The sequence below is a fragment of the Rattus rattus genome, chromosome 10, assembly GCF_011064425.1.
Source record: "Rattus rattus isolate New Zealand chromosome 10, Rrattus_CSIRO_v1, whole genome shotgun sequence".
Classification (NCBI taxonomy): domain Eukaryota; kingdom Metazoa; phylum Chordata; class Mammalia; order Rodentia; family Muridae; genus Rattus; species Rattus rattus.
In genome coordinates this window covers 56,805,651-56,832,199 of record NC_046163.1, presented here as the reverse complement: position 1 = coordinate 56,832,199, position 26,549 = coordinate 56,805,651, and the positions used below count along the sequence as shown (strand labels likewise).

The following is a 26,549-nucleotide window of genomic DNA, read 5'->3' as shown; positions in this document are numbered from 1 at the left end:
ATAGTTATTCCGGTTGCTCTCCCTCCATATTCTGCTTGCTGAAGTGTTTACTGCTGCTCTGAAAGGAGCCATCACCACACTGCCACTCACATCTAGTCTGTGGCCATCCTGCCCTGCAAAAGCTTTCTATGGCAAATCTTGGGGGGTTGGGATCAATCTCTATTTTCTGTCTAATTAATTTCAATGTATCATTGGCCTCGTTGGGAAAAATGAGCAAGGATGCACTTAACATTAAAATACTGTATAATTCCTTTTAAATAATCAACTTGTCCGTCCATAAAGCTGGTCATCTAAAAAATTTATGTTTTAAATTGATCATCTCTAGTAAACAAAATACCTTGAAACAATTATATCATGAGACACTAAATATAGAAATTTTAAGATAAAATGTGAAAATTAGGAGAATTTTTCAAAGTATCTTTTCAATTAGAAATTGAATGTTTACAGTTGTCTTAAAAGGAGAAAAAAGAAGTCTTTCGAGCATTTAATTTTCATCTATCACCATCACTGTTATGTAGTCTCTGTAATTAATGGTGTTTGATTCGGGATCAATTGCAGCAGACAACATTTCTTCCATTTCCTCTTGGGAAAAAGGCTCGCCTGGAGAGACAAGAAGGGAGAGCATCATTTTACAGCCAGGAGGTTTTTCTCTCTCCGCTAGTCAGCCATACTGCCATGGAGTCCACAGGCCCAACTGTGTCCAGTCTTCTCTTCATTGGAGCTGCACGGCAACACTTGAGACCCAGAATTCAAAAGGCTTGCTGCCCTGCTGGGGCCTACAGACTACATCCTTGTAGTCAAAACAGCAGGACAATATAAAACACCGTGAATAAAGTTTTTTAATTCACTTAAACTAAAATGATTGCAATTGCAAAAGTATTTGCTGGAAGCTAAAGTCTTGAGTGAGCATAATTATTATCTTTATTAAAACTATAGAGAGATGATTAAAAGCTATCTATTACTGAAGAAAGAGCAGACACTTGACAGTCCAGTGGGGCTTTTCCCCACCATGGATGGAGCTCATCAAGCATTCTAGAGTCCTCCTGCTTTCAAGGCTGGGCTTGTGTTGATGAAATCAAAAGTTGGGGAGAGAATCTGGACTTTAGTTGGACTCAGGTAACATCTGAAAGACATCCTGGAAACTAGTTTCACAAGGTAGGACCCAAACTTCAGGAGAATGCTGAGAAGGCCAAGGACTGCTTACGACACAATTATGCTCAGTGTTGAGGAAACAGACAGGGTGTCCTGACAATAACCAGATTTTCGGGGGTGGGGGGAGTCTTACGCTCACTATCCACAACACCAAGGCTTGAGGGCGGTCATCTACCTCATGAGCCTAGGCTTCTTCTCACTCTCCCAGGACTTTCTATGTCAGATTCAGCTTCCAGTTACAGAACTTATGCAGACAGGACTCTGTGGGTTTTGTTTTTAAATTTATTTTGTCTTATTGTCGTGTTTTGAGACAGAGTTCTGACATGTCCAAGAGTCTAACTTCAAACTCACACTCCGCCAACCTCAGTCTTCGGAGTGCAAAGGTTCATAAATGTGCAACATGACACTTCCTAGGAGAGAGTTCCTGAAAGGCTGAGTGGCAAATTCTGGATGTTACCTGACCATCAGACACTAAATCCACTGCCAAGTGAAGCTGCATGTAAGTCTCAGAAGGATGCTGCAATGAGTGTCACTACAGTCCCAGCACCCAGGCTGAAGAAGATAGTGAGCTCAAGGTTAGACTTAGCTTTGTCTTAAACAAACAAAGATAACCATGGTCTGAGACAGATTAGTGACAGAATTGTCTACCATGTGTAAGGTCCTGAGCATTCCCAGAATGGGAGGGGGGAAGGAGGGAGGGGAAAAGAAGGAAGGGATAGGGAAAGGAACAAAAGGAGAGGGAAAGAAAGGAGAGAGAGACAGAGAATTACCCACCAGCCAAGACTGCTGTGTAAGTGTTGCACATATATTAAGTTAACCTCCCAACCACCTCACAAGAAGAACTACCATCTCCATTCATAGCACGAACCATGCAGCCTACCCTGCGAGTGAGTGGGGACTGAGTCTGAGAAGGCCAGCTTACTGGCCTTAGCTAAAGCAGTCCACAGCACTGCTTAGACTAAGCCTTGCTCACAATAGTCACTCAGCTACACTGGGCAAGGAAAGAGCTATACATACGGTGTTTGATTCGGGATAGCAGGAAAACCTGCTTAACACTGCAAAGCACAAGCTGGACAGGCAAGCCTCACTCATTCAAGTCCAGGCTCTCTTACTAGCTTAATGGTCTTGGGCAGGTTGCTTAACCTTTGTGCTGTCTACACAATACAGACAACACTCTCCACCCATGGGCTTGGTTTAAGGATTAAATGTGTTATTCAAATAGCATTTCCGCAAACATCTGAAGCATCGCACGGTGATTTGTTTTTTTAAGACTTGAGATCTTTCCTGCTACTAAATACCATCTGATGCAACGCATCCAGGACTAACACGGATCCCGTCTTGTGGGTACTTGATTCAGTATGCTTTATGGTGTTTATCTTACAATCTCCTGGGCATTTAGAAAGTACATTCTCAAACTTAAAGATGTGCTGACTGTTCTGCATATGCTATGAAAGGATTGTAGAAGTAACTTTATAGTCCCAAAGCTTGTGTATACTTAAAAACAATTTAGAATTTTGAGAAAAAAACATCACTTCTTAGCCAGGCAGGCCTAGTGGCACACACCTTTAATCCCAATACTCAGAAGACAGAGGCAAGTAGATCTCTGAGTTCAAAGCCAGCCTGGTCTACAAAGTGACTTCCAGGACAAAGAGTGATACACAGAGAAACCCTGTCTCCAAAAACAAACAAACAAAAAATCTCTTCTTAAGCAATCAACCATTTTACTGAACTAGGCAACTGCAACTGCACGTAGAGGAAGAACATGCTGTATACAGTGATGATGATACATTAAGATATCACAGTGCTGGGCTGCAGAGATGGCTCAGTGATTAAGAGCCCTGACTGCCCTTCCAGAGGTCCTGAGTTCAATTCCCAGCAACCACATGGAGGCTCACAACCATCTGTAATGGGATCTGATGCCCTCTTCTGGTGTGTCTGAAGGCAGCTACAGTGTACTCACATATATTAAATAAATAAATCTTTAACAAAAAGATATCATAGTGCATCTTATATGCGCCTATCAGATATACTGGCTAATACAACATGGAAGAAATTAAATAATGTTGAATAAATAACTGAAACCATTTATGATCGTCTCTGAGAAAAAAAAACTGATGTAGGCTCCATCTATTAGGACATACAACGATTGCCCTGGAAGCACAAGAACTCTGAATGTATGCTGTGGTAGTTTGAATGGGAATGGCCCCTATGGACTCATGTTTGAAAGTGTGGTCAGAGGGAGTGGCATTAGCAGGAGGTGTGGCCTTATTGGAGGAAGTGGGTCCCTGGGGGCTGACTCTGAGGTCTCAGATGCGCAAGTGTGGCCAGTGTCTCTCTCTCTTCCTTCTGTCTGCAGATCCAGATGCAGAGCTCTCAGCTCCCTCTCCAGCACCACGTCTACGCGCATGCTGCCATGTTTCCACCATGATGATAATGAACTAAGCCTCTGAAGTGTAGGCCAGACCCAATTAAATGTTTTCTTTTATAAGAGTTGCTGCCATCATGGTGTCTTCACAGTAGTAGAACCCCTACCAAGACATACATCTTCTGGAAATTCTCACAAAGCACCTTCCTGTAAAGCACACAGTCTTGCTTGCTGTCCCTACACAGTGCAGCCAGCGCCTGATTTCACTGTTTCAGTCAGTAGCATTACTATCATGATAACACCCACGGGCCATGGAAAATCTTGGTGTTACTGTATACTCATCCCGTGTTTTTATCCCCTGCCCTCTGTGGGTCACCATGGCCCAGGGTGCTGTAACAGAGTCCTACTGCATCGATTCCCTCTTCCCACTCAGGTCAGGCCAGGCCCATAGCAGAGAGCCTTGGGATTGCTCAAGAAGCCCCCAGCTCATCTCCCCAGCTGAACCTTTCTTGCTCAGTTATAAGCCAGCCAGCACCAGAATCACCTTCCCACAGCACTGCCACACTGGATAACTCAGCCCAGCCACTCTTCTCTACCACCCAGGGATGGCCCAAACTCAAGGGCGTCCACCTCCATTCCTTTCCTATTGCTGGCCAACAGGATCCCCAGGGCTGCCTGAGCTCACCTTCTTGCACATGCCTGGCTGCCTTCCTTCCAGATTTTGTTCCTATTGCTTTATCCATTTCCCTCAAACAGCCCCCATCTGTCATCATTCGACACCCCCTGGTCTGTCTGCAGCTCATTTGCTACGATCCATATGTTGCTACCTGTGACATGTGAGGGAACTGTAACATACAATCTTATTGTGCCTGCCCTCAATGGCTCGCCCTATCTCAAGCAAAGCACGGTGGCTCCCATCTGCAATCCCATCTGGGGGGTTGAAACAGGAGGATTGCTGTGAGTCTACTGCCAGTCTGAGATACATACTAAATGCCAGATTCACCTGAGTTATGAATGCAACCCTGTCTTAAAACTAAAACGAAAAACCAGATCTGTCTTCTCAAGGAAGCTGTTTTCTCTGCCGGCCTTGCAGGCTGAGCTTCTCAGACGAGTTTCAGCTTGCATTGATCTTCTGAGAGTTCTTTTCCTAATGTGAGATTGATCTGTTTCACGTTAGCTTTGCGTCCCTAACAGGACGGTAATATGCTCAAGAAAGGGCTCAGATTCCAGCACCGTTACTACCCACTGTGCTGTAACAACACTAAACATACAACAGGCACACAGTAGGAGGACTGAGCCTCTTTGGCTGTTTTTATTAATTTTATGTGACCCAATATAATTTAGGGCTTACTTCTGTTCATCCTTAGGATTTGGAAGTCATAACACACTCACTGAAGTTAGCTGCTTAGATGATGTTAACACCATATGCCATCCTGGATGGATGGCAGCCATGACTGTCATATTACTCCTTCTCTCCTTCCTGTAGGTGAACTGAGGCAAAATGGCCAAAGCAGGCATACATAGAGCATCAATACTGCTCCCCTGGCTCAAAATACCACCCATGTCCATGTTCTCAAGTGACATGTGACAGATTCGGCTGAGCATCTGGGAGCTGAGCAGAGGAAGCAGAACTCCTCTCTAACTGCAAGAGTGACAGGGTGCCCACAGGCAGTAATGAGTGCCCACCAAGCCACTTACAGTCAGGGGAACACTTGGATAGACTGACCTAGAGAGAGAGTTGAAAGGAAATATATAAGTATTTGGGGGAGGAGGTCCCACTATCATAAGAAAATATAGTTTTTATGTAAAATCACATCCAATTTAGGCTATATTGTTTGCAACTTTGCCACCTAAGAAAGTGGTAAAGAAATTTAAAAGAAATCGTATATACTTTAATTCAAATCTTCTATCCAAAAAGGCATAGTTTATGATTGATAGTTAATGTTCTTTAAGTGGCATATTCAGGAAATATTTTAAGTAAATAAAGTAAGCATAATTTATACAAGTAATCATTATACTTCTATTATACAAAATCAAATACCAAATCAAAATAATAGAAATAATAACTATTTAATCAAATCATTGTTTTTAAAATATCATCTCCTATAAATTTTGCATAATTGTTAAAAGTGTATAATTGGGGCTGAAGGGATGGCTCAGAAATTAAGACCATGAGTTGAGTCACCATGTAACTTCAGCTTCAGAGGGAGCCTCCATGGGAACAGCACTCCTGCACACAGACACACAAGGACGGACACACACATACATACACAGAGAGACAGAGAGAGAGACAGAGGGGGGAGGGAGGGAGGGAGGGAAGGAGAGAGAGAGTGTGTTAAAAAACAAAATAAACATTTTTAAACCCTATTTGTCTTTGTATAAATTACTTTTTTTTTTTTTTTTTTTTTCTTTTTTTCGGAGCTGGGACGAACCCAGGGCCTTCGCTAAATCCCCAGCCCCTGTATAAATTACTCTTACAAGAAATAAAGCCCTCTGACCTTCCTCAGTCATGTACTTGACCAGTTCATCCTTAGTCAGAAACCCACGTTTAGTTGGATCCAAAACCTGGGGAAAGTAGATATCATATATTGTCTTTGTTGAATAAACCTATGATGAATTAATTTATCACATACACACAAATAATGAAGAGCTCACCCACCTCGAAAGCTCGCAAAAGGACATCTTCAGCAATTGGTCTGTATCTGTGATTTTACCATAAAGTCAGTTAATGCCCGCACATTTACCTCAATCTCTATGATAAGTGACTATAAAACAAAACAAAAGGCTGCTGATATCCCAAGCTAATGGCATTTCCCTCAATGAAAGTTCTTTCTAGATATGACAATCAGCAGTACCTACCTCCCCAGGAATGTTTGGTGTTCCCTACTAGCAATTTTTCACTGATATGAAAATAAACTTGTTTAGGGCCAAAACCTCTGCACTCCATCAACTGTGGTGTGCTAATGCTATACTCATGCTAGAAAAATAACTGGTGTTAATTTTTATCTTAAAACAATAATTCACAATTAAATATAACTACAACATTGTCATTTTATGTAGCACCTTTGCCATTTAATTATGTCTTGCTTAGATCAATAAATACTAGCATGGTAGATTTTCTAAGCTTAGCCCTAAACCAGCCTGAAGTGCACTGAAAGGCTAGAGGAAGCCACCCTAGGACATATACTGGGCAAATAAAATGGGAAAATCCAAGTGCTTTTCTTTTCCTTTCTTTTGAAGCAGGGTCTTACTCTGCAGTCCAGGCTGGCTTGAAGCTATGTGACTAAGGCTATCCTCAAGTTCGTTGTCATCATCCTGCTGCATCCCCTTACATGCTAGAGTCACAGGCATGGGGCACCATGTCTGGCCAGGTCAAATATTTTGACATTAATGTAATTCTAGTCATTATCTTGCCTTAAAATTGGATTTACTTCCTTACCTTTTTTCTAGAAGTACTCTGGTCATCACTGGAATAAATTTTTCTAATCGAATGTACCCAGTGGGTTCTTCTTCCTCTACCTAAACAGTTAAAAATAAAATTTATTTTATTCATTCAACAAATATATTGAGCAACTACTTTTTTTTTCAAACACTGAGCCAAATGATGGAATGTGATGGGATGTGGACATAAACCCTGCTCAGGGAGCTTGTTTTTGCCAGGAGAGACACATATAATTCAAAACACCACACTAGCTGCTGGGAGATGGCTCTATGCTTGCCATGCAACCAGAAGCATCTGAACACAGTCCCCAGCACCCACAAAAAAGTCAAGTGTGCAACTGCACAGTGCATCGTCACTTACAGCTAACCTCTGGCGTGTGCATGCATGTTCACACACTGAGCACAATACCAAGTACCCAATCTGTTTCATAGAATAAAAGACCCTGTCTTTTTAGGATAACCTAAAACTCGCAGTGATCCTCCTGCAGCCCCACAAATGGTGGCACATCAGACATGAACCACCATCCCTGGCTTGATGTCTAATTCTAGATACGTGCAAGCATGATAAGGAAGGAAGTAGGTCTAGAGGAGCACAGAACACAGGAAAGCTCTCCAATCCGGGCATCATGGAAGTCACTGAAGACAGGGCTGTTTGATCTGGTCTTCAAGAACACGAAGAGTGGGGCTGGAGCATATATCCCAACAGGCTCAGTTCTTCAAGGTGATGCTGGAGAGAGACAAGGCCTTATCATTCACAGGATTCCCACTCCATGTTATCCCAAGAACAATATAAAATCACTGAGGGTCTCATGGGTGTGTGTTAGAAAGGTCACTGTTGTAGGTGAGGTGGCCTCTCCAGACATAGAGTGTGCAGACAGGAGTGGAAGCCATGAGGGGAGTAGATATCCAGGAGACCTTTAAGACTTGACAGGGCTGACTACAGTCACATGTTATGGATAAGGTGGTACAGAAGTCTAGGATGACCCCGAGTTCTGACTGTTTTTCTTTGAAATGAAGAATGAGATCAGATAATTGCCAGTCGTTCTTGTCGTTATGAAATACCTGAGTAATAGAACTGTGTTCTGCCAGCCCTAAAGTAAGAGAAAACTGTTCTAAAAATGGGAGCGTTTGGTACCTAACATTATAGACTGAGAAGGAAACAGGCCTTTTCACCTACAGTTCAACTATGACAGACAAACTGAACAAACGCTATTGACCTTAACTTGCATGTCAGGCAATTCATAAGGAGCTGTAAATCTTCACTCTCTTTCAAAAATCCTATTAAGAGGCTCATAGATCCCAATTCAACAGATGAGCTTTTAAGAGATTTATTGTTTCAACAAAAAATAAATCTATAAGTTGCTATTAAGTGGGATGCACTGCCATTCAAGTCACAACTCTTTTTAATGTTCATATTGAGAGTCATACCTCATGTGAGCAGAGTCTTCAGACTCCATTACCAGAGAGAATCAAACCTATCTAGAGACATCATGTCTCATAATTCCTGTACCCATCAGTATGTGAACAATTTCTTGAGAATCCTCTATGGTCTGACATGAGCAGTTTGACAATTCACATCAATGTACTTGGGCAATAGTCTGAAAACCAGCACACAGAGACTTAAAAACTAAATATCTGGCACAGGTGTGGCTCAATGGCAGAGTACTTATGGCTTCTGTGGTTTAATCCTTGGAGCAGACTTTTTAAAAATCAATCTCTTGCGTGTCCTAGAAACTTGAGAGAAGCTCTGCTCATGAAGTCTCACCAACATGCCTACGCATGACCTGCACAAGGACAATACCAACAGACATGCTAACACGCAAGAGACAAAGCTAAAGAAACCTCAACCCGAGGGAAAGCACCACAAGCACCCGACGACATTCCGCTATCCTCACAGCTCAGTGCCCTGCACAGCCACTGTCAGAGAAGCACCTTCTGGACTAGATAGGAACAAACAGAGGAACCATAACGAGACAACGTGCAGACAGTGAGAGGCCTTGGAACACAAAGTCCTCAGTGGAAAGTCTCCATCAAATCCCTCTTCAGGGCCCACGGAACCCTCCTAAAGAGGAGGCAGAAAGAGTGTAAGAGCCACACGGGATGGAAGACACCAGGGAAACAAGGCCCTCTAAACACAGCAGGACCGACGCGCATGTGAGCTCAGAGACTATGGCTGCATGCACGGGGCTGCGTGGATCGAAACCAGATGGGGTCTTGTGCTGAGAGGGGGAAGTGAACACAAGCACTCATCCCTAACCTGTACACTATCTCTAACTGATAACCACTCACAAATGGAAAATTAGTTTTGTTCAATGGAGTCTCAGTGGAGGTACAAACCACTCTTAAGGGCAGGCCCCATGCCCAGCAGTAGATCACCAACACAAAACAAACTCAATGCCATTTCTGGAGGTTCTTTTTCTTATTTTAAACCTTACAAGTCTTTTGCATATATATTATGATTTCTGATTTTTGTTTTTATTATTATTTGTAGATGCCTATTTGTTTTCTAAGGAGAGAGAGAAAGAAAGGAGTGTGGATTTAGGTAAACGAGGAGGTGGGGAGGGTCTGAGAGGAGTCAGGGAACTGAGAAATGCTGAGGATGGGAGAACCAGGCATCCCTAGGGAAGAGCATGCCAATCGGTTATCCAGTACCAAATGGCCAGTCCTGAAAACACGAATGCAAGTAACATTATATGCACTGATCAGGCCGTGTTCATGTATTTAGGAAAGCATATATGTGTAACAGCAATAAAAGACAAAGAGGTCATAAACTTAAAAGAGCAAGGGATTGGCTACATGGAATGTTCAGACTCTTCTTTCCTCTTTAGAGAGAGGAAAGAAGGGGAAATGATGTAATCATAACCTCAAACAAATAAAAAAGACGCAGTCTCATAAGACCATTCACAGAGGAGCGACTTTTTACGTTTACTTATCGTGTGTATGTGTGAGTGTGGGCATGTCTGTGCCACAGTACACGGAGGTCAGAGAACTGGCAGGAGTCAGCCCCCTCCTTCCACCATCTGGACTCCACCACGATAGAACTCGGCTCTCGAGCTTGGCAGTAGGTAGCTTCATCCCCTGAGCCATCGTCTCATTACCCCGCGGTGAAAATAGTAAAGTTAAAAGGTTGGATTTCCCTTCGTATTCCTTCAGAAATGTTCCAGAGTAGGACAGTCATCTTTCATGTCCCTTAATACGTCTATGTTTCCTAAACAGTTATAGAGCAGGCAATATCTACCTTTACAAAGTCAAATCCGTTCATCTTATGAAAGCTCTTCATCAACTACTGACTTGAGTATTCCAACGTTCAGCTTTGTAGCTCCATTCGAATTATATTAGAACTGACAAACAGCACACAATATGTGCCATGTGCTACCTCCCCAGTCCCCTCATCACTCACAAGCCCGAGGTGACCAGAACATTAGTGTCAAAAATCTACAGATGGTTTTTGACTCACGGATAACTCTGAAATTTAAAAAACAGTTTTTTAATTGTCTTATTGTTCTACTGTTGTGCAGAGAAACCATGACCATGGAAACTCTTATAAAAGAAAGCATTCGGTTGAGACTTGCTTACAGTTTCAGAGGTTAGTCCATTATCATCATGGTGGAGAGCATAGCACTATGAAGGCAAATTCTGGATCAGTAGCTGAGAGCTACGCCATGATCCAAAGACAGTGGGAAAGGGAGAGAGGGAGGGAGGGAGGGAGGGAGGGAGGGAGGGAGGGATGGAGGGAGGGAGGTCACCCTCAGAGGCATACTTCCTCCAAGACCATGCTTCCTAATCCTTCTAATTCTTTCAAACAGTTCCACTACCCAGTAATTAAGATTTCACATATATCAAACTATTGGGACCATTCTTATTCAAACCACCACATTAGTGGTGTATATTACAGACAAGCTGTAACCAATCAGAATAACAAAAAAGAGATATAAAGTTTTTCTTTACCTTTTTTTTAAGGTAGAGTCTTGCTATGTTACCTAGGTTGGCCTTAAAACTCTTAATCCTCCTGCCCCAGCATCTGTAGTGTCGAGATCAGGTTTTGTAATCAACTCTAACATAAATGTTCCTCAGTTTAACGAGAAAAGGGCTCCGAGGGCGACAATACGACAATGCTTGCTGCACAAGGCTGGTGGCCCAAGTCCAGCCCCAGGACCCAAGGAAAGGCAGAAAGACTCTACAAAGTTGTCCTCTGACCTTCACATGTCCACCATGACATGCATGTGTGTGCCCAAACACATCACACATACATGCACATGAGCACACGCACACAATTTTAAGTCCATTTTAAATGTTCTTAGTCCATTTTGAAACTGTGAAATTCTTTCCATGACCCAACACTGACCTCTAGAGGCCATATCTATATTTCTCCAAAAATACATAAGCAATGACATTTAAAACATGACATTCATGGAATGTTTAATGAGTGGCAAGCACTATTATATTATAAATGATTTTATATTCAAATAATTAGTTTTCTTTTGGGGTAGTTTTTAACAGAAAGTTGCACAGATTAAAGAAAGAATTTTCTCCTGCTCCTATTGCTTTAAATTTGTTGGGTGTTTGAGGCAAGATAGACAAATTAAAATTATAAATATTTAATGAATACTTTGATGTTATACATATAGAGTGAAAGACAAATAGATGCTTTGATATCCACATAAAGTAAAATTATTACTGCAACTCAGGAAATTTACATACCTATCACCTTGCTGATTTCCTTTTGTCAATAACAAGAACACTTAAGATTAATCTTTTTCTGTTTTCTTATTGGATATTTTTATTTACATTTCAAATGTTATTCCCTTTCCCGGCTTCCCATCCATAAGCCTCCTATCCTATCCCCATCCCCCTTCTATGAAAATGTTGCCCCTCCCCAACCACCCCCACTTCCTGCCTCCCTGCCCTGACATTCCCCTACACTGGGAGGTACGAGGGCTTCTCCTCCCACTGGTGCCCAACAAGGCCATCCTCTGCTACATATGCAGCTGGAGCCATGGGTCTATCCATGTGTACTCTTTGGGTAGTGGTTTAGTCCCTGGGAGCTCTGGTTGGTTGGCATTGTTGTTCTTATGGGGTTATAAGCCCCTTCAGCTCCTTCAATCCTCTCTAACTCCTCCAATGGGGACCCTGTTCTCACTTCAGTGGTTTGCTGCTAGCATTCATCTCTATATTTGTCATGCTCTGGCTGAGCCTCTCAGAAGATGGCTATATCAGGCTCCTGTCAGCATGCACTTCAATATTGATGGCTTCATCAATATTGTCTTGTTTTGGTGGCTGTATATATATAGGCTGGATCCCCAGGTGGGCAGGCTCTAAATGGCCATTCCTTCAGGCTCTGCTCCAAACACTGTCTCCATATCCCCTCCTATGAATATTTTTGTTCCCTCTTTTAAGAAGGACTGAAGCACCCACACTTAGGTCATCCTTCTTCTTGAGCTTCATATGGTATGTGGATTATATCTTGAGTAATCTAAGCTTTCAAGTTAATATTGACTTATCAGTGAGTGCATACCATGTATGTTTTTTTGTGATTGGGTTACCTCACTCAGGATGATATTTTCTAGTTCCATCCATTTGCCTATGAATTTCACACTAAGTCATTATCTTTGAGCACTGAGTAGTAAGTACTCCATTATGTAAATATGCCACATTTTCTGTATCCATTCCTCTGTTGAAGGGCATTTGGGTTCTTTCCAGCTTCTGGCTATTATAAATAAGACTATTATGAACATAGTGGAGCATATGTTTTTGTTGTATGTTGGAACATCATTTGGGTATAGGCCCACGAGTGGGAGGGCTGGGTCCTCAGGTAGTATAATGTCCAATTTTCTGAGGAAGCTTCCAGACATTTCCAGAATAGTTGTACCAGCTTGCAATCCCACCACCAATGGAGGAGTGTTCCTCTTTCTCCACATCCTCGTCAGATTCTGTTGTCACCAGAGGTTTTGATCTTAGCCATTCTGACTGGAGTGAGGTGGAATCTCAGTGTTGTTTTGATTTGCATTTCCCTGATGACTAAAGATGTTGAACATTGCTTTAAATGCTTCTCAGGCATTCGAGATTCCTCGGTTGAGAATTCTTTGTTTAGCTCAGTACCCCCTTTTTTTTTTTTTTTTTTTTCTTCTTTTTTTCGAGCTGGGGACCGAACCCAGGGCCTTGCGCTTCCCTAGGTGGCGCTCTCTGACTAAATCCCCAGCCCTCAGTACCCCATTTTTAATAGGGTTATTTGGCTATCTGGAGTGTAACTTGAGTTCTTTGTATATATTGGATATTAGCCATCTATCAGATGGAGGATTGGTAAAGATCTTTTCCCAATCTGTTGATTGCCATTTTGTCCTAATGACAGTGTTCTTTGCCTTACAGAAGCTTTGCAATTTTATGAAGTCCCATTTGTTGATTCTTGATCTTAGAGCATAAACCACTGGTGTTTTGTTCCCCAGTGCCCATGTGTTCGAGGCTCTTCCCCACTGTCTCTTCTATTAGTTTGAGTATATCTGGTTTTATGTGGAGGTCCTTGATCCACTTGGACTTAAGCTTTGTACAGGGCCATAAGAATGGATCAATTTGCATTCTTCTACATATTAAACTCCAGTTGGACCAGCACCATTTGTTGACAATGCTATCTTTTTTCCACTGGATGGTTTTAGCTCCTTTGTCAAAGATCAAGTGACCATTAGTGTGTGGGTTCATTTCTGGGTCTTCAATTCTATTCCACTGATCTACCTGCCTGTCTCTGTACCAGTACCTTACATATTTTATCACTATTGCTCTGTAACATAGTTTGAAGTCAGGGATGGTGATTCCCCCAGAAGTTCTTTTATTGTTAAGGATAGTTTTCACTATCCTGGGTTTTTTGTTATTCCAGATGAATTTACTGGTTGCTCTTTCTAACTCTATGAGGAATTGAGTTGGAATTTTGATAGGGATTGAATCTGTAGATTGCTTTTGGCAAACTGGCCATTTTTAATATATCAATCCTGCCAATCCATGAGCATGGGAGGTCTTTCCATCTTCTGAGATCTTCAATTTCTTTCTTCAGAAACTTGAAGTTCTTGTCATACAGATCTTTCACTTGCTTGGTTAAAGTCATGCTGAGGTATTTTATGTTTTCTGTGACTATTATGAAGGGTGTCATTTCCATAATTTCTGTTTATACTTTGAGTAGAGGAAGGCTACTGATTCGTTTGAGTTAATATTATATCCAGCCACTTTGCTCAAGTTGTCTATCAGGCTTAGGAGTTCTCTGCTGGAACTTTTGGGGTCACTTAAGTATACTATCATACATCTGCAAATAGTGATATTTTGACTTCTTCCTTTCCAATTTGTCTCCCTTTGATCTCCTTTTGTTGTCTGATTGCTATGGCTAGAACTTTGAGTACTATATTGAATAAGTAGGGAGAGAGTGGGCAGCCTTGTCTAATCCCTGATTTTAGTGGGATTGGTTCAAGTTTCTCTCCATTTAGTTTGATGTTGGCTACTGGCTTGCTGTATATTGCTTTTACTATGCTTAGGTATGGGCCTTGAATTCCTGATCTTTCCAAGACTTTTAACATGAAGGGGTGTTAAATTTTGTCAAATGCTTTCTCAGCATCTAATGAGATGATCGTGTGGTTTTTTTTCTTTGAGTTTGTTTACATAGTGGATTATGTTGATGGATTTCCATATATTGTACCATCCCTGCATTTCTGGAATGAAGCCTACTTGATCATGATGGATGATCATTTTGATGTGCTCTTGGATTCGGTTTGTGAGAATTTTATTGAGTATTTTTGCATTGATATTCATAAGGGAAATTGGTCAGAAGTTTTCTTTCTTTGTTGGGTCTTTGTGTAGTTTAGGTATAAGCGTAATTGTGGCTTTATAGAAAGAATTGGGTAGTGCTTCTGTTTCTATTTTGTGGAATAGTTTGGACAGTATTGTATTAGGTCTTCTATGATGGTCTGATAGAATTCTGCACTGAACCCATTCTGGTCCTGGGCTTTTTTGGTTGGGAGACTTTTAATAGCTGCTTCTATTTCGTTAGGAGTTATGTCTAGATGGTTTATCTGATCCTGATTTAACTTTGGTACCTGCTTATCTGTCTAGAAAATTGTCCATTTCCTCCAGATTTTCTAGTTTTGTTGAATATAGGCTTGTGTAGTAGGATCTGATGATTTTTTTAATTTCCTTGGATTCTGTTGTTATGTCTCCCTTTTTATTTCTGATTTTGTTAATTTGGATACTCTCACTGTGCCCTCTGGTTAGTCTGGTTAAGGGTTTATCTATCTCGTTGATTTTCTCAAAGAACCAGTTCCTGGTTTTGTTGATTCTTATAAAGTTCTTTTTGTTTCTACTTGTTCATTTCAGCCCTGAGTTTGATTATTTCCTGCTGTGTACTCCTCTTGGGTATATTGGCTTCTTTTTGTTCTAGAGCTTTCAGGTGTGCTGTCAAGCTGCTGATGTATGCTTTCTCCAGTTTCTTTTTGGAGGCACTCAGATCTATGAGTTTTCCACTTAGCACTGCTTTAATTGTGTCCCATAAGCTTGGGTGTATTGTGCCTTCACTTTCATTAAATTCTAAAAAGTCTTTAATTTCTTTATTTCTTCCTTGACTAAGTTATAATTGAGTAGAGCATTGTTCAACTTCCATGTGTATGTGGGCTTTCTGTTTTTTCTGTTGTTATTGAAGACCAGCCTTAGTCTGTGGTGATCTGATAAGATACATGGGATTATTTCAACCTTCTTGTATCTGTTGAGGCCTGTTTTGTGACCAATTATATGGTCAATTTTGGAGAATATCATGAGTTGCTGAGAACAAGGTATATTGTCTTATTTTAGGATGAAATGTTCTGTAAATATTTGTTAAATCCATTTGGTTCATAACTTGTTAGTTTCTCTAGGTCTCTGTTTAGTTTCTGTTTCCATGATCTGTCCATTGATGAGAGTAGGATGTTGAAATCTCCCACTATTATTGTGTGAGGTGCAATGTGTGCTTTGAGCTTTCTTTTCTTTGAGCTTTCTTTTATGAATGTAGGTGTCCTTGCATTTGGAGCATAGATATTTAGGATTGAGAGTTCATCCTGGTGGATTTTTCCTTTGATGAATATGAAGTGTCCTTCCTTATCTTTTTTGATAACTTTTGGTTGAAAGTCGATTATATTCAATATTAGAATGGCTACTCCAGCTTGTTTCTTGGGACCATTTGCTTGGAAAATTGTTTTCCAGCCTTTTACTCTGAGGTAGTGTCTGTCTTTGTCAGTGAGGTGTGTTTCCTGTATGCAGCAAATTCTGAGTCCTCTTTATGTACCCAGTCTGTTAGTCTATGGATTTTTATTGGGGAATTGAGTTCATTGATGTTAAGAGATATTAATAATTGTGATTGTTGTTTCCTGTTATTTTTGTTGTTAGTGGCGTAATCATGTTTGTGTGGCTCTCTTCTTTTGAGTTCATTGCAAGATTACTTTCTCGCTTTTTCTAGGGTGTAGTTTCCCTCCTTATGTTGGAGTTTTCCATCTATTATCCTTTGTAGGGATGGATTTGTGGAAAGATATTGTATAAATTTGGTTTTGTCATGGAATATCTTGGTTGCTCCACATATGTTAATTGAGAGTTTTATTGGATATAGTAGCCTGGGCTGGCATTTGTGTTTGTTTATGGTCTGTATGACATCTGCCCAAGATCTTCTGGCTTTCATAGTCTCTGGTGAGAAGTCTGGTGTAATTCTGATAGGTCTGCCTTTATATGTTACTTGACATTTTTCCATTACTGCTTTTAGTATTCTTTGTTTTGTGCATTTGGTGTTTTGACTATTATGTGATGGGAGGAATTTCTTTTCTGGTCCAATCTATTTGGAGTTCTGTAGGCTTCTTGTATGTTTATGGGCTTCTCTTTCTTTAGGTTAGGGAAGTTTTCTTCTATAACTTTGTTGAAGATATTTACTGGCCCTTTAAATTGGGAGTCTTTGCTCTTTTCTATACCTATTGTCCTTAGGTTTGATCTTCTCATTGTGTCCTAGATTTCCTGGATGTTTTGGGTTAGGAGCATTTTGTATTTTATATTATCTTTGACAGTTTTGTCAATGTTTTCTATGGTATCCTCTGCCCCTGAGATTCTCTCTTCTATATCTTGTATTCTGTTGGTGGTGCTTGTGTCTTCACTCCTGATCTCTTTCCTAGGTTGCCTATGTCCAGGGTTGTCTCCCTTTGTGATTTCATTATTGTTTCTATTTCCATTTTTAAATCCTGAATGATATTGTTCAATTCCTTCACCTACTTGGTTGTGTTTTCCTGTAATTCTTTAAGGGATTTTTGTGTTTCCTCTTTAAGGGCTTCTACTTCTTTACCTGTGTTGTCCTGTATTTCTTTAAGGGAATTACTTATGTCCTTTTAAAGTTCTCTATCATCATCATAAGATTTAATTTAAATCCAAATCTTGCTTTTCCAGTGTTCTTGGATATCCAGTATTTTCTTTGGTGGGAGAACTGGGCTCTGATGATGCCAAGTAGTCTTGGTTTCTGTGGCTTAGGTTCCTGTGCTTGCCTCTTGCCATCAGGCTGTTTCTGGTGTTAGCTTGTCTTGCTGTCTCTGACATGGCTTGACCCTCCTGTAGGCCTCTGGGTCAACAATCCTGTAGACATGTTTTCTTTTAGCCAGATCTGGGTACAGAGAGCTGTGGGACCGGGCAGAAACCAGAAGGGTTCTGTCCCAGACTGCTCCTGGGTTTGTGTATCCTCAGGCCTCCCAGTGGGTCGCTTGGAGCAAAAGAGTTGATCTTACATCTTCTCTCAGATGTGTTGGAGCTTCTCACAACTGGCTTTCAGCTCTGGGCGCAGGTAGAAACCGGAAGGGTCCTGCCCCTGACTGCTCCTAGGTACATGTGCCCTGAGGGCAGAGGGCACTAGACGGGTTCTCTTGAGCCAGGAATGTGAGCAGATAGTTGTCTCCTCTGAGCTCTCAAGATTGTCTGCCTTCTGAGAGTCCAGCTCTTTCCCCCACAGGATTTGGGTACCAAGAGCTGTGGGACCTGTTTGGCTTCAGGAGCAGGCAGAAACCAGAAGCACTTAAGATCTTATTTGGCTCACTGTGAGTTGTTTTTATAAGAGCAGGTGATTCCAAGATTTTGATTTCTTTCCATTTTCAGAAATACTACAAATGGGTTTTTTCTTTAAGGTATGTATTTAACTGGGGCTCACTATTATGATCTGGTAAACAAAGATAAAGAAGCCATTGTAGCCCCACAAAGAGGAAATTGCCAGGATTGGTGGTTCACATTTGCAATCCCAGCATTTGGGAGGTTGAGGTGGGTGGAATGACCTAAGTTCAAGACTAATTTGGTCTACACAGCAAGTTCCAGGCCACTCTGAATCACAGAAGTTGAAAGGGTAGGAGTGTAGGGGTGGTACTGGGAGACCTTAGGTCTTGCAGTAATTTCCAACCCCAATAAGCCCATATAAAACACACACTCCAGTTATTGTATTTATAAGTAACATGCCTAGATTGGGCAGATCTATCACTATCCTAACTTATTCCCCAGCTATGAGACTCTTTCCTACTTGTGGTTTTGTCTGCCCACATAGCTCTGCTCCATATCTGCTTCCACCTCTTTCTCCTCTGTTCTGTTCTCTCTCTCTCTCTCTCTCTCTCTCCCTCCCTCCCTCCCTCCCTCCCTCCCCCCCACTTGGAGACCTGCAGTCCCACCTTTCCCTTCCACTGCCCAGGCTCTCGCCTTTATTTAATCAGTTAGAATGGGAGAAGGTTCATAAAATCACCTGAGTATATGATCTCCTCCTCGTTGGGAGCAGCCCCTCCTGAGGAAGCAGAATTTTTACCTCAAAATACAAACAACACCAGGGCAATCCATAACATTTAGGGAGAGGCTGGGGGTAAATATCATCAGAATACATTATAAGAAAATTTTCAAGGAATTAATAAAAATACTTTTTAAAGAATGCAAAAGAAGAACAAGATCCTTCCTCCTTTCAAAAGGAGAAATTGAGGCAAAGGGGATGATGGCTCAATAGATAGAGCCCTGGTCCTGCAACCATGAGGAACTAGAACCCCCATAATAGCAGACTAGCCAACAGGCAACCTCCGGGTTCAAGTGAGAGAATGATCTTAACATGTAGGTGGAGAGTAATTAAGGAAGACACTAGTTCAGCCTTTGGCTTCCACATGCATGCACCTAAATACATATGTGTCCCTGTATATGTGAACATACAAACATACAGGGAAACAGGAAATTTGGATGCAGACACATCCATTGGTAGCATGCCACTAAACATGAGGATAGCTACTCAGATAAAAAGAAAGAGGGCGTGGAGCTCAGTGGTAAAGCATTGCCTAGTGTTCTCAAGGCCCTGGCTTCAACTCCCAGCAGGAAGGGACCAAAGGAGAAGGGAGAAAACAGAAGGCCTGAGACAGAACTCTGTTACCAGTCCTCAGAACAATTAACTGATAAAGTCTAATAGTTCAGACTCTCTAGTAGACACATGTAAGGTCTGCTCTATATATGCTAAATACCTATGGCATATTTTTATCCAAAGAGGATGAATTACTACTCAAGCAGAAATACCAATATGTACCAACTGGCAACTGGTAAAACATATTCACAATTCCGAAGAGGTATTTTACAGAGTTGATACAGAATAAACACAAGATAGGCCAGAGATAGCTCAGTGGGTAACAATGCTTGTTGCTCTTGCAGAGAACCCAGTTCTGTTCCCAGCACCCACACAGCAACCCAGCTCACAACCATTTGTAACCCCAGTTCCAGGAGAACTTAAACCCTCTTCTGACCTCTAAGGGCACTGCATGCATGTGGTGCACATACATACAGATAAAACAGATATAATTTTAAAAATTAATTTAATAAAAAATAAAACAATTTTTTAAAAAAGAAAAAACAGGACAGTTGAGATGTATTATACTTTTCAGGAAAAAGCTCAATTGTTACCAAGATAAAGTGAAATTTATTTAAGAGTTTCATATTAGGAATATCCATTTGACTTCTTCCTGTATTGGTTAGAGTCTTTTTGAAAAGCAGACACTGCCTTTTTCATTACATCATAATTGGTGGTAGAGTGCTTGTCTAGCATAGCTCTGGGTCCAATTTTTACCACCAAATAAAAATAAATAAACAATATATGTACCATGGGTCCAGCCCCTAGCACTGCAAAATAAAGCAAACCCTTCTAGGTTCTGTGTGTTCATTCTGACACAAGGAGAACAATAATGCCTACCTGATGAAGTGGTGTGACAGTTTTATGAGATAGGATACCCTGAGAGTTGATGATAATGGTAACGTTACCTAGAATGCAAGCCTTTCTACTCTTATGCTACGCAATGGCACCCTTCTTAAAGGACTCCACATAGGAACTCTAGGCATGGGTATACCTCACTTATGAACTTGCTTCTTCAGAAGTGTGGCCTTGCCTCGTCCCTGTTTGCTGTTGCTTTGTTCTGTTTTTATGATGCAAGAGTCTGGGGGATTGGACCACTCTTAAGGCCAGGCCCCATGCCCAGCAGTAGAGCACAAGCAAACTCAGTGGCATCTTTGGACATCCTTTGTCTCATAATGCTTTGTTAGGGCCTACCTTCCTTCTTTCCTTCCTTCCTTCCTTCCTTCCTTCCTTCCTTCCTTCCTTCCTCCCTTCCTCCCTTCCTTTTACATTACAAGTCTTTTATGTATATATTATGGCTTCCAATTTTGTGGTTTTGGGATTCCTCTGTGTGAAAGCATGTGTGTCTCTGCATCTATAGGTGTTTCTTGTGCTTTTTCTTTGGGTCTTTTTCTTCTGTGTGTTTATTTTATTTATTGTATAAGCCTGTCTGTTTTTTTAAGAAGAGAGAGAAAGAGTGTGAGTTTTGAATATAAAGGGAGGTTATGATCTGGGAAGAATTGGGGGATGGAAAACCATAATCAGAATGTATTTAAAATAGTACTGTGTTTGAGCTATGACCTCATTAGTTCATTAATGTTCCAGAAAATCTTACAAAATTAATAAGCAAAACAGACGTAGATAGCAACATGAAGAAACTCTGGGATAGCAACAGAAAACTCTGGGAGACAGGGAAGAAGAACATGAACCCAAGAACAAATCAAGCTCCTAGGAATACGTGACAGTGAAACAAGAAACTCAGTAAAAACATTACAAGAGTAAGCTCAAGAAGTCTACAGAGAAAAGACAGAGAAGGAACAGTCTGTAAGCACATGAATAGTTTGAGGAATTCTAAAGGAGATAATAAGAAAGTAAACAAGTACATAAAAGTCAACACCATAATTGTAAGGCCTTTTTCTGGAGCAAAGGGATGTAATTCACTGGTTTGAAGGCCACCAGGTCCTTAATAAAATGAAAGTAGATCTACATCCAAAGCATTATGAAACTTTAACCTCTAAAGACAAAGAAAAGAAAAGTAGTCCTTCAGGAGGAACTTTTAATTAAGAAGCCATATACAAAGGATGGATCCAGACTATCCCAACAGCATTGCTGTCAAATTGGCATTTGGTTGGTTGGTTGGTTGGTTGGTTGGTTGGATGATTGGTTGGTTGGTTGGTTGGTTGGTTGGTTGGTTGGGTTGGATGGATGGTTGGTTGGTTGGTTGGTTGGTTGGTTGGTTGGTTGGATGGTTGGTTGGTTGGTTGGTTGGTTGGTTGGTTGGTTGGTTGATTGGTTGGTTGGTTGGTTGGTTGGTTGGTTGGTTGCTTGGTTGGTTGGTTGGTTGCTTGGTTGCTTGGTTGGTTGCTTGGTTGGTTGGTTGGATGATTGGTTGCTTGGTTGGTTGCTTGGTTGGCTGGTTGCTTGGTTGCTTGGTTGGTTTGCAGTGCTGAGGATTAAACCTAAAGCTCCAGACGTACTATGCAGGTACTTAATTCTGGACTACATCTTAAGCCCTTCTTGGTTTCAGTTTTTATAATTTTTTAAGACCCTAAAATCACTCTGTGATTCATGCAGCCTTAAATTTGAAAATCCCTCTGCCTCGGCCTCCTCATTAACAGGGATTACAGACCTGCACCACCAAGACTAGCTCCAAACTCTTAACAAAATTCTATTCCCAGCAATAAAAATTTAAAAAAAAAGTCTCAAAAAATGTTACCCCCTTCTCAAGAAGTTATCAAAGAATGTGCCAAATATGAAAGAAAGGAAAACAATACAGAGTCTAGAAGGGGAAGAGCAGTTCCTAGAAATAAATATCCTCTTGACAACTGTATGCCACATGCAGAGGCTAAGTGCCCACACTAGAGGGTTTCACTAAGACATGGCTGCACTGAGGACCATCAATATGACAACCCCTGCCATGACACCATCATTTTATCAAAGAACAGGATTCTGGAGCAAGACTGGCCCAACTTTAACACATGCTGAGAAGCTTCTGCTCACTCTCCTGTGGTTGTCCCTGGTGATGGCACAGCCTTCACTGGATTCCTAAGTAGCCATACTTTAACCTAATCCTAAAATCTAGAACGTAAGGCCAAGTGAGCTTAGAAATAAAAACTAAGCATGGCTAACTCCTGATCATGTTGTTCTGCACATTTGACACGCAGTTCCTACCATAGCTCCTCTGGGTGACAGCAGTAGTATCATAGTTACTATCCTATTGCTGCAAGAAGACCCCTTGACCAAGTAACTTACAGAAGGAAGCATTTAATTGGAGACTTGCTTACAGTTCCATAGGGCTAGTCCATGATCACCATGGCAGGGAATACAGTGGCAGGCAGGAGGCATGGAGCTGGAGCACTAGCTAAGAGCTCACATCTGATCCCCAATTGCAAGCAGGGAGAGAAACTGGATTGAGCACAGGCTTTTGAAGCTTCAAAGCTGACTCCACACTCTGTGACAAATCTTTTCCAATAAGGACATACGTCCTAACTTTACTAAGTAGTCTGCCAACTGAGACCCAGACATTCAAATAAACGAGCCCATTGGGCCATTCTCATTCAAACCATCAGAGCTGGCTCCTGTGGAAATGTTCCTCTATTTAACCTCTGTTTCTGAAGAATACAAGCAGACAAGCTGCCCTGCATTCTGACACTTTCCCACCTCCTCTGGCCCTGACGGTCCCACTAAGTCTCTTGAATGCCTATGGCCTAGTGTTAGCTTCTTAGAGTATCACAGGACCACATGGGATATCAAAAGGGACACAAAGGACAGAGGCAGTGAGATGGACTTCTAAGTCAGGCCAGAGTGGCGATGTAGTGCTGTGGACATAGATTACTGTCTCTGGAAGTCCAGTGATAAAGTTTTTATGAGAGGTAACTGAGAACAAGCTGCAGAAGAGGATCATCCTTGCAGATACTGCGTCCTAACAAGAGGGAAGAACAGTGTCATAGCAGCAGCATTTGTAAGCTGTACTGAGCCTGCGGGACAAGGGGAAACCAGGGCTTTGTTAAGCAGTTGCTAGCTGTTAAGACCACATGGCCCCTTGGCAGCCTATAAAGCAGCACTTGTCTCTCACAGTGAGAGGCACGCTCTGTCAGACATCAATTAAACAGGAGTGGTATAATTCCATGAAAGAGGGGTAATATTTTAGTGCTGTGGGATATATAAGATTTTTGGTGCATTTTTTCTTTATTTTTTAGGACATTTTAAAAACATCAAACCATCATGATGCCTTCTCTTCACAGTCACCTTGATTGTATTGAGAATCACACTGGAAGAAAGGAGACAGCTCCGCTGTTAACAGCTCATAACCAAATATTACAAATCGTCTTGGAAATGCCCCTGTGGGCATATCTATCAGAGTGTTTCCAGACAGGGTTAATCAAAGAAAGAAGACCCGCCCTAAGGGCAGGCAGCATCACAGGGAGAAAGGGAGCTGGTTTCTAACCACAGGTGCAATGTGGCCAGCTGTCACATGTTCCTGCCACCCTCATCCCTTACCATGATGGACTTCAGCTGTGCACCAAAGCAGCCTGTCCTTCCTCAGGCTGTGCTTGTTAGGTATTTGTCACAGCAAGAAGAAAAGGTAACTTATAGACCTCCCTTAGCCCAGGCTTTAAAAACAAACAAAACAAAATACAAACAACAAAACCAGGCTGTGGAGAGGCACATGCCTTCCAGTTTTTCATCCTTGAAATAGAAGATGCAACCGTTAAAGAGGTATTTACATGCTCCAGCAAAACAGGTACTTAAGGCCAGAGTCCAGGTTGCAAAGGCCTGGCATGCTGACATGTTAGAGAAACCATACTGAGGCCCCTCTCAGGACACTGACTAGGCAAATTCTCTGGAGGCTCTAGGCTTGCATCCATCCCTTTCAACAGCAGGTGGCACTGTTGTGCTGCAGAAGACTCTCACCCTGGGCAACAGGCACCCCTCAGGAACTGCCACATCTCTCCTACAAGGTAGACTGGAAAATTGAGTTAAACCCCAGCATTACCTAGATAAGGAGGCACTGGGACTATCAGGAGAAGAAAGAAAAATACAAATCTGGGAAAACAAAATTGTCTCGGTGCATGTGTCCCTGGGCCCTCCCCTCTGGCAAGGAACCCAGGTGGGAAAGACTTGCTACCAGGGTAGCTCTTGGGGACCTGGAATAAATAACACTAACTAAACAGCACATGAAGTAGAAAGGCCCATTTTCTCCCTAGCGTGGACCGAATGGATAAGATACATTAGACATAACCTGAAAGCCCACAGAGGAGTATGTCCCTTGACGACGGTGATGGAACAGCACGCTGTCCGCTGAGGGTATCGGAGCCAGGCTGCTGAAGCAGCCTAAGCAGCACTCGGGTCCAAGACGGTCTCCTCGGCAGGGAGGTATAGCTTTAACTTTTTCAAGCACCTACTTTTAATGATAGTTCTTAGACGCTTTAACCTCCCTTGTAGCCCACCACCCACCAGAGGTGGTGGGAAAGAAAGAATACGGGAAAGTGGACCTGTTTAGAAAGGTTCTTTGGAGCAACTCCCTTCTGTGTTGTCTGGAAGTCGGCCGTTCAGCTCACAGGTCAGCAGCGGCTCGATCCACTCTCAGACAGCTCACGGACAAACCAGCAGTCCAGTGCAGTAGAGTATGGTTAGCAAACGTGAGTCAGCAGAGTGGCACTACCCAGCAGAGACAGCCAGGCCTCAGCCTTGGCACCAGTCAACAGGAGGGACCAGCAGAAATGCCAGGAGAAGTTCTTGGCTGCATCTTTCTCGAAGCTGGGAGACCCACAAGCACTGCACAGCCAGTTCTATAAGCAAGCCTAGCTCGACCTCTGTCACGAGTCCTATTTATAACCTCCAAACATCACGTGATCTTCATGAGTCTCGCCACAGCACGTGTGCCTGTCTCAGCTGACATCACTCTGCCAATCAGCCCAAGTCCCCGGAAGCAGCAAGAAGCCGCAGCAGACCACCAGAAGTGTTTGACACGTTTCTCTCTATGGAGTCCTGACAGATGGAGCTCAACTAGGCAATGTAAGGTGAACCGATACATGTGCGTCGTTATCGAAGAATCCTTTATCACATGTCCTTTCATGTGCTCACTTTAGAAGAATACCCTTTCTCCTGTGTCTGCTTCAGCTAAACGTTCCTTCACAAGTCTGCTTAGTCTTTCACCTGTGCCCACTTTAGCTAAACGCTCCTTCACATGTTTGCCCCAGCAACACACCATCCAACCAACTTTCCAAAGAACCGGTAAGTTTCCACTTCAGAAAGGTTCACTAGGTCACTGGCTACACAAACCTGGTCTGGTTAATGTCTACAGGCTGATGTGCCAGCCAGCTCTCTCTAGCCCAAGTTATGGAAACTATATGAACCTGTTCAATCACAGAAGCTTTACCTCACAGCACTGAGGTAAAAGTAAACAGAAAACTGGAGTACGATGCTATTCTTGGTTACCAACTTGACTAGACCCAGAATTAACTAAAACCCAAATGGACGGGCACATCTGTGATTAATTTGAACTGGGAAGATCCACTTTTAATCTGGATCTTTGAAATAGGAAGATAGCACTTAAATCCATATCTTTGGAGGTGGGAAGACCTACCTTTATGTGGACCACATGTTCTGCTGGGCAGCCTATATAAGGGACATGGGAAAAGGAAGCTCTCTCTTGTTCCCTGCTTGCTCTCAACCTTGTCAGCAAGCCCATTCCTTTACTGGCATTAGAGCCCACTTCTTTGGGATCCTGGCATAGACTGAAGACCAAGTGAGACATCCAGCCTGACAGACTGACACCTACTGGATTCTTGGATGTTCCATTCATAGGCAATCATTGTTGGATTAGCTAGACCACTGCCCAGCCTGTAAGCCATTCTAATAAATTCATATGATATATATATATATATAAATATAACAGAATTATTCTGTAAAAACATTGAAACTTTAATCTGGAAATTAAATTCTCTAGATTTCGTGTGCTTGAAATTTAGGGCAGATACATTTCTAACTTTCAAATTTCTCAGCTCTGCTCCCTAAAGATCAGAAATTACTCAACATCAATTCATCTATTTAATAAATACATGCATTGTTTAATATTTACATATGTGATATGTATATGTGCATATGAATATAGTATATATCATATACATGTGTATATGTGTATATAGTATAGACATGCATAAGTATACACACACACACACACACAGAGATTCTATAAGTTCCATTGCTCTACAGAACTCTGACTAATAC

General features: G+C 41.9%; 1 protein-coding gene across 4 annotated transcripts in view; it reads right to left on the bottom strand.

The window, feature by feature from the left end:
- Positions 1-225: 225 nt before the first annotated feature.
- Positions 226-26,549, bottom strand: part of Efcab2 (EF-hand calcium binding domain 2) — an 83,265-nt gene continuing 56,941 nt past the window's right edge. For 3 of the 4 annotated variants that reach the window (XM_032914838.1, XM_032914842.1, XM_032914841.1), the window contains 4 exons: positions 6,957-7,036; positions 6,177-6,219; positions 6,016-6,082; positions 226-600 (listed from right to left, as the gene is read on the bottom strand). In XM_032914838.1, the coding sequence (XP_032770729.1) occupies positions 485-600; positions 6,016-6,082; positions 6,177-6,219; positions 6,957-7,036 (306 nt within the window). In that variant the 3' untranslated portion in view covers positions 226-484. Of the gene's footprint in view, positions 601-5,995; positions 6,083-6,176; positions 6,220-6,956; positions 7,037-26,549 lie in introns of all 4 variants that reach the window. The other variant, XM_032914840.1, reaches the window with a different exon arrangement.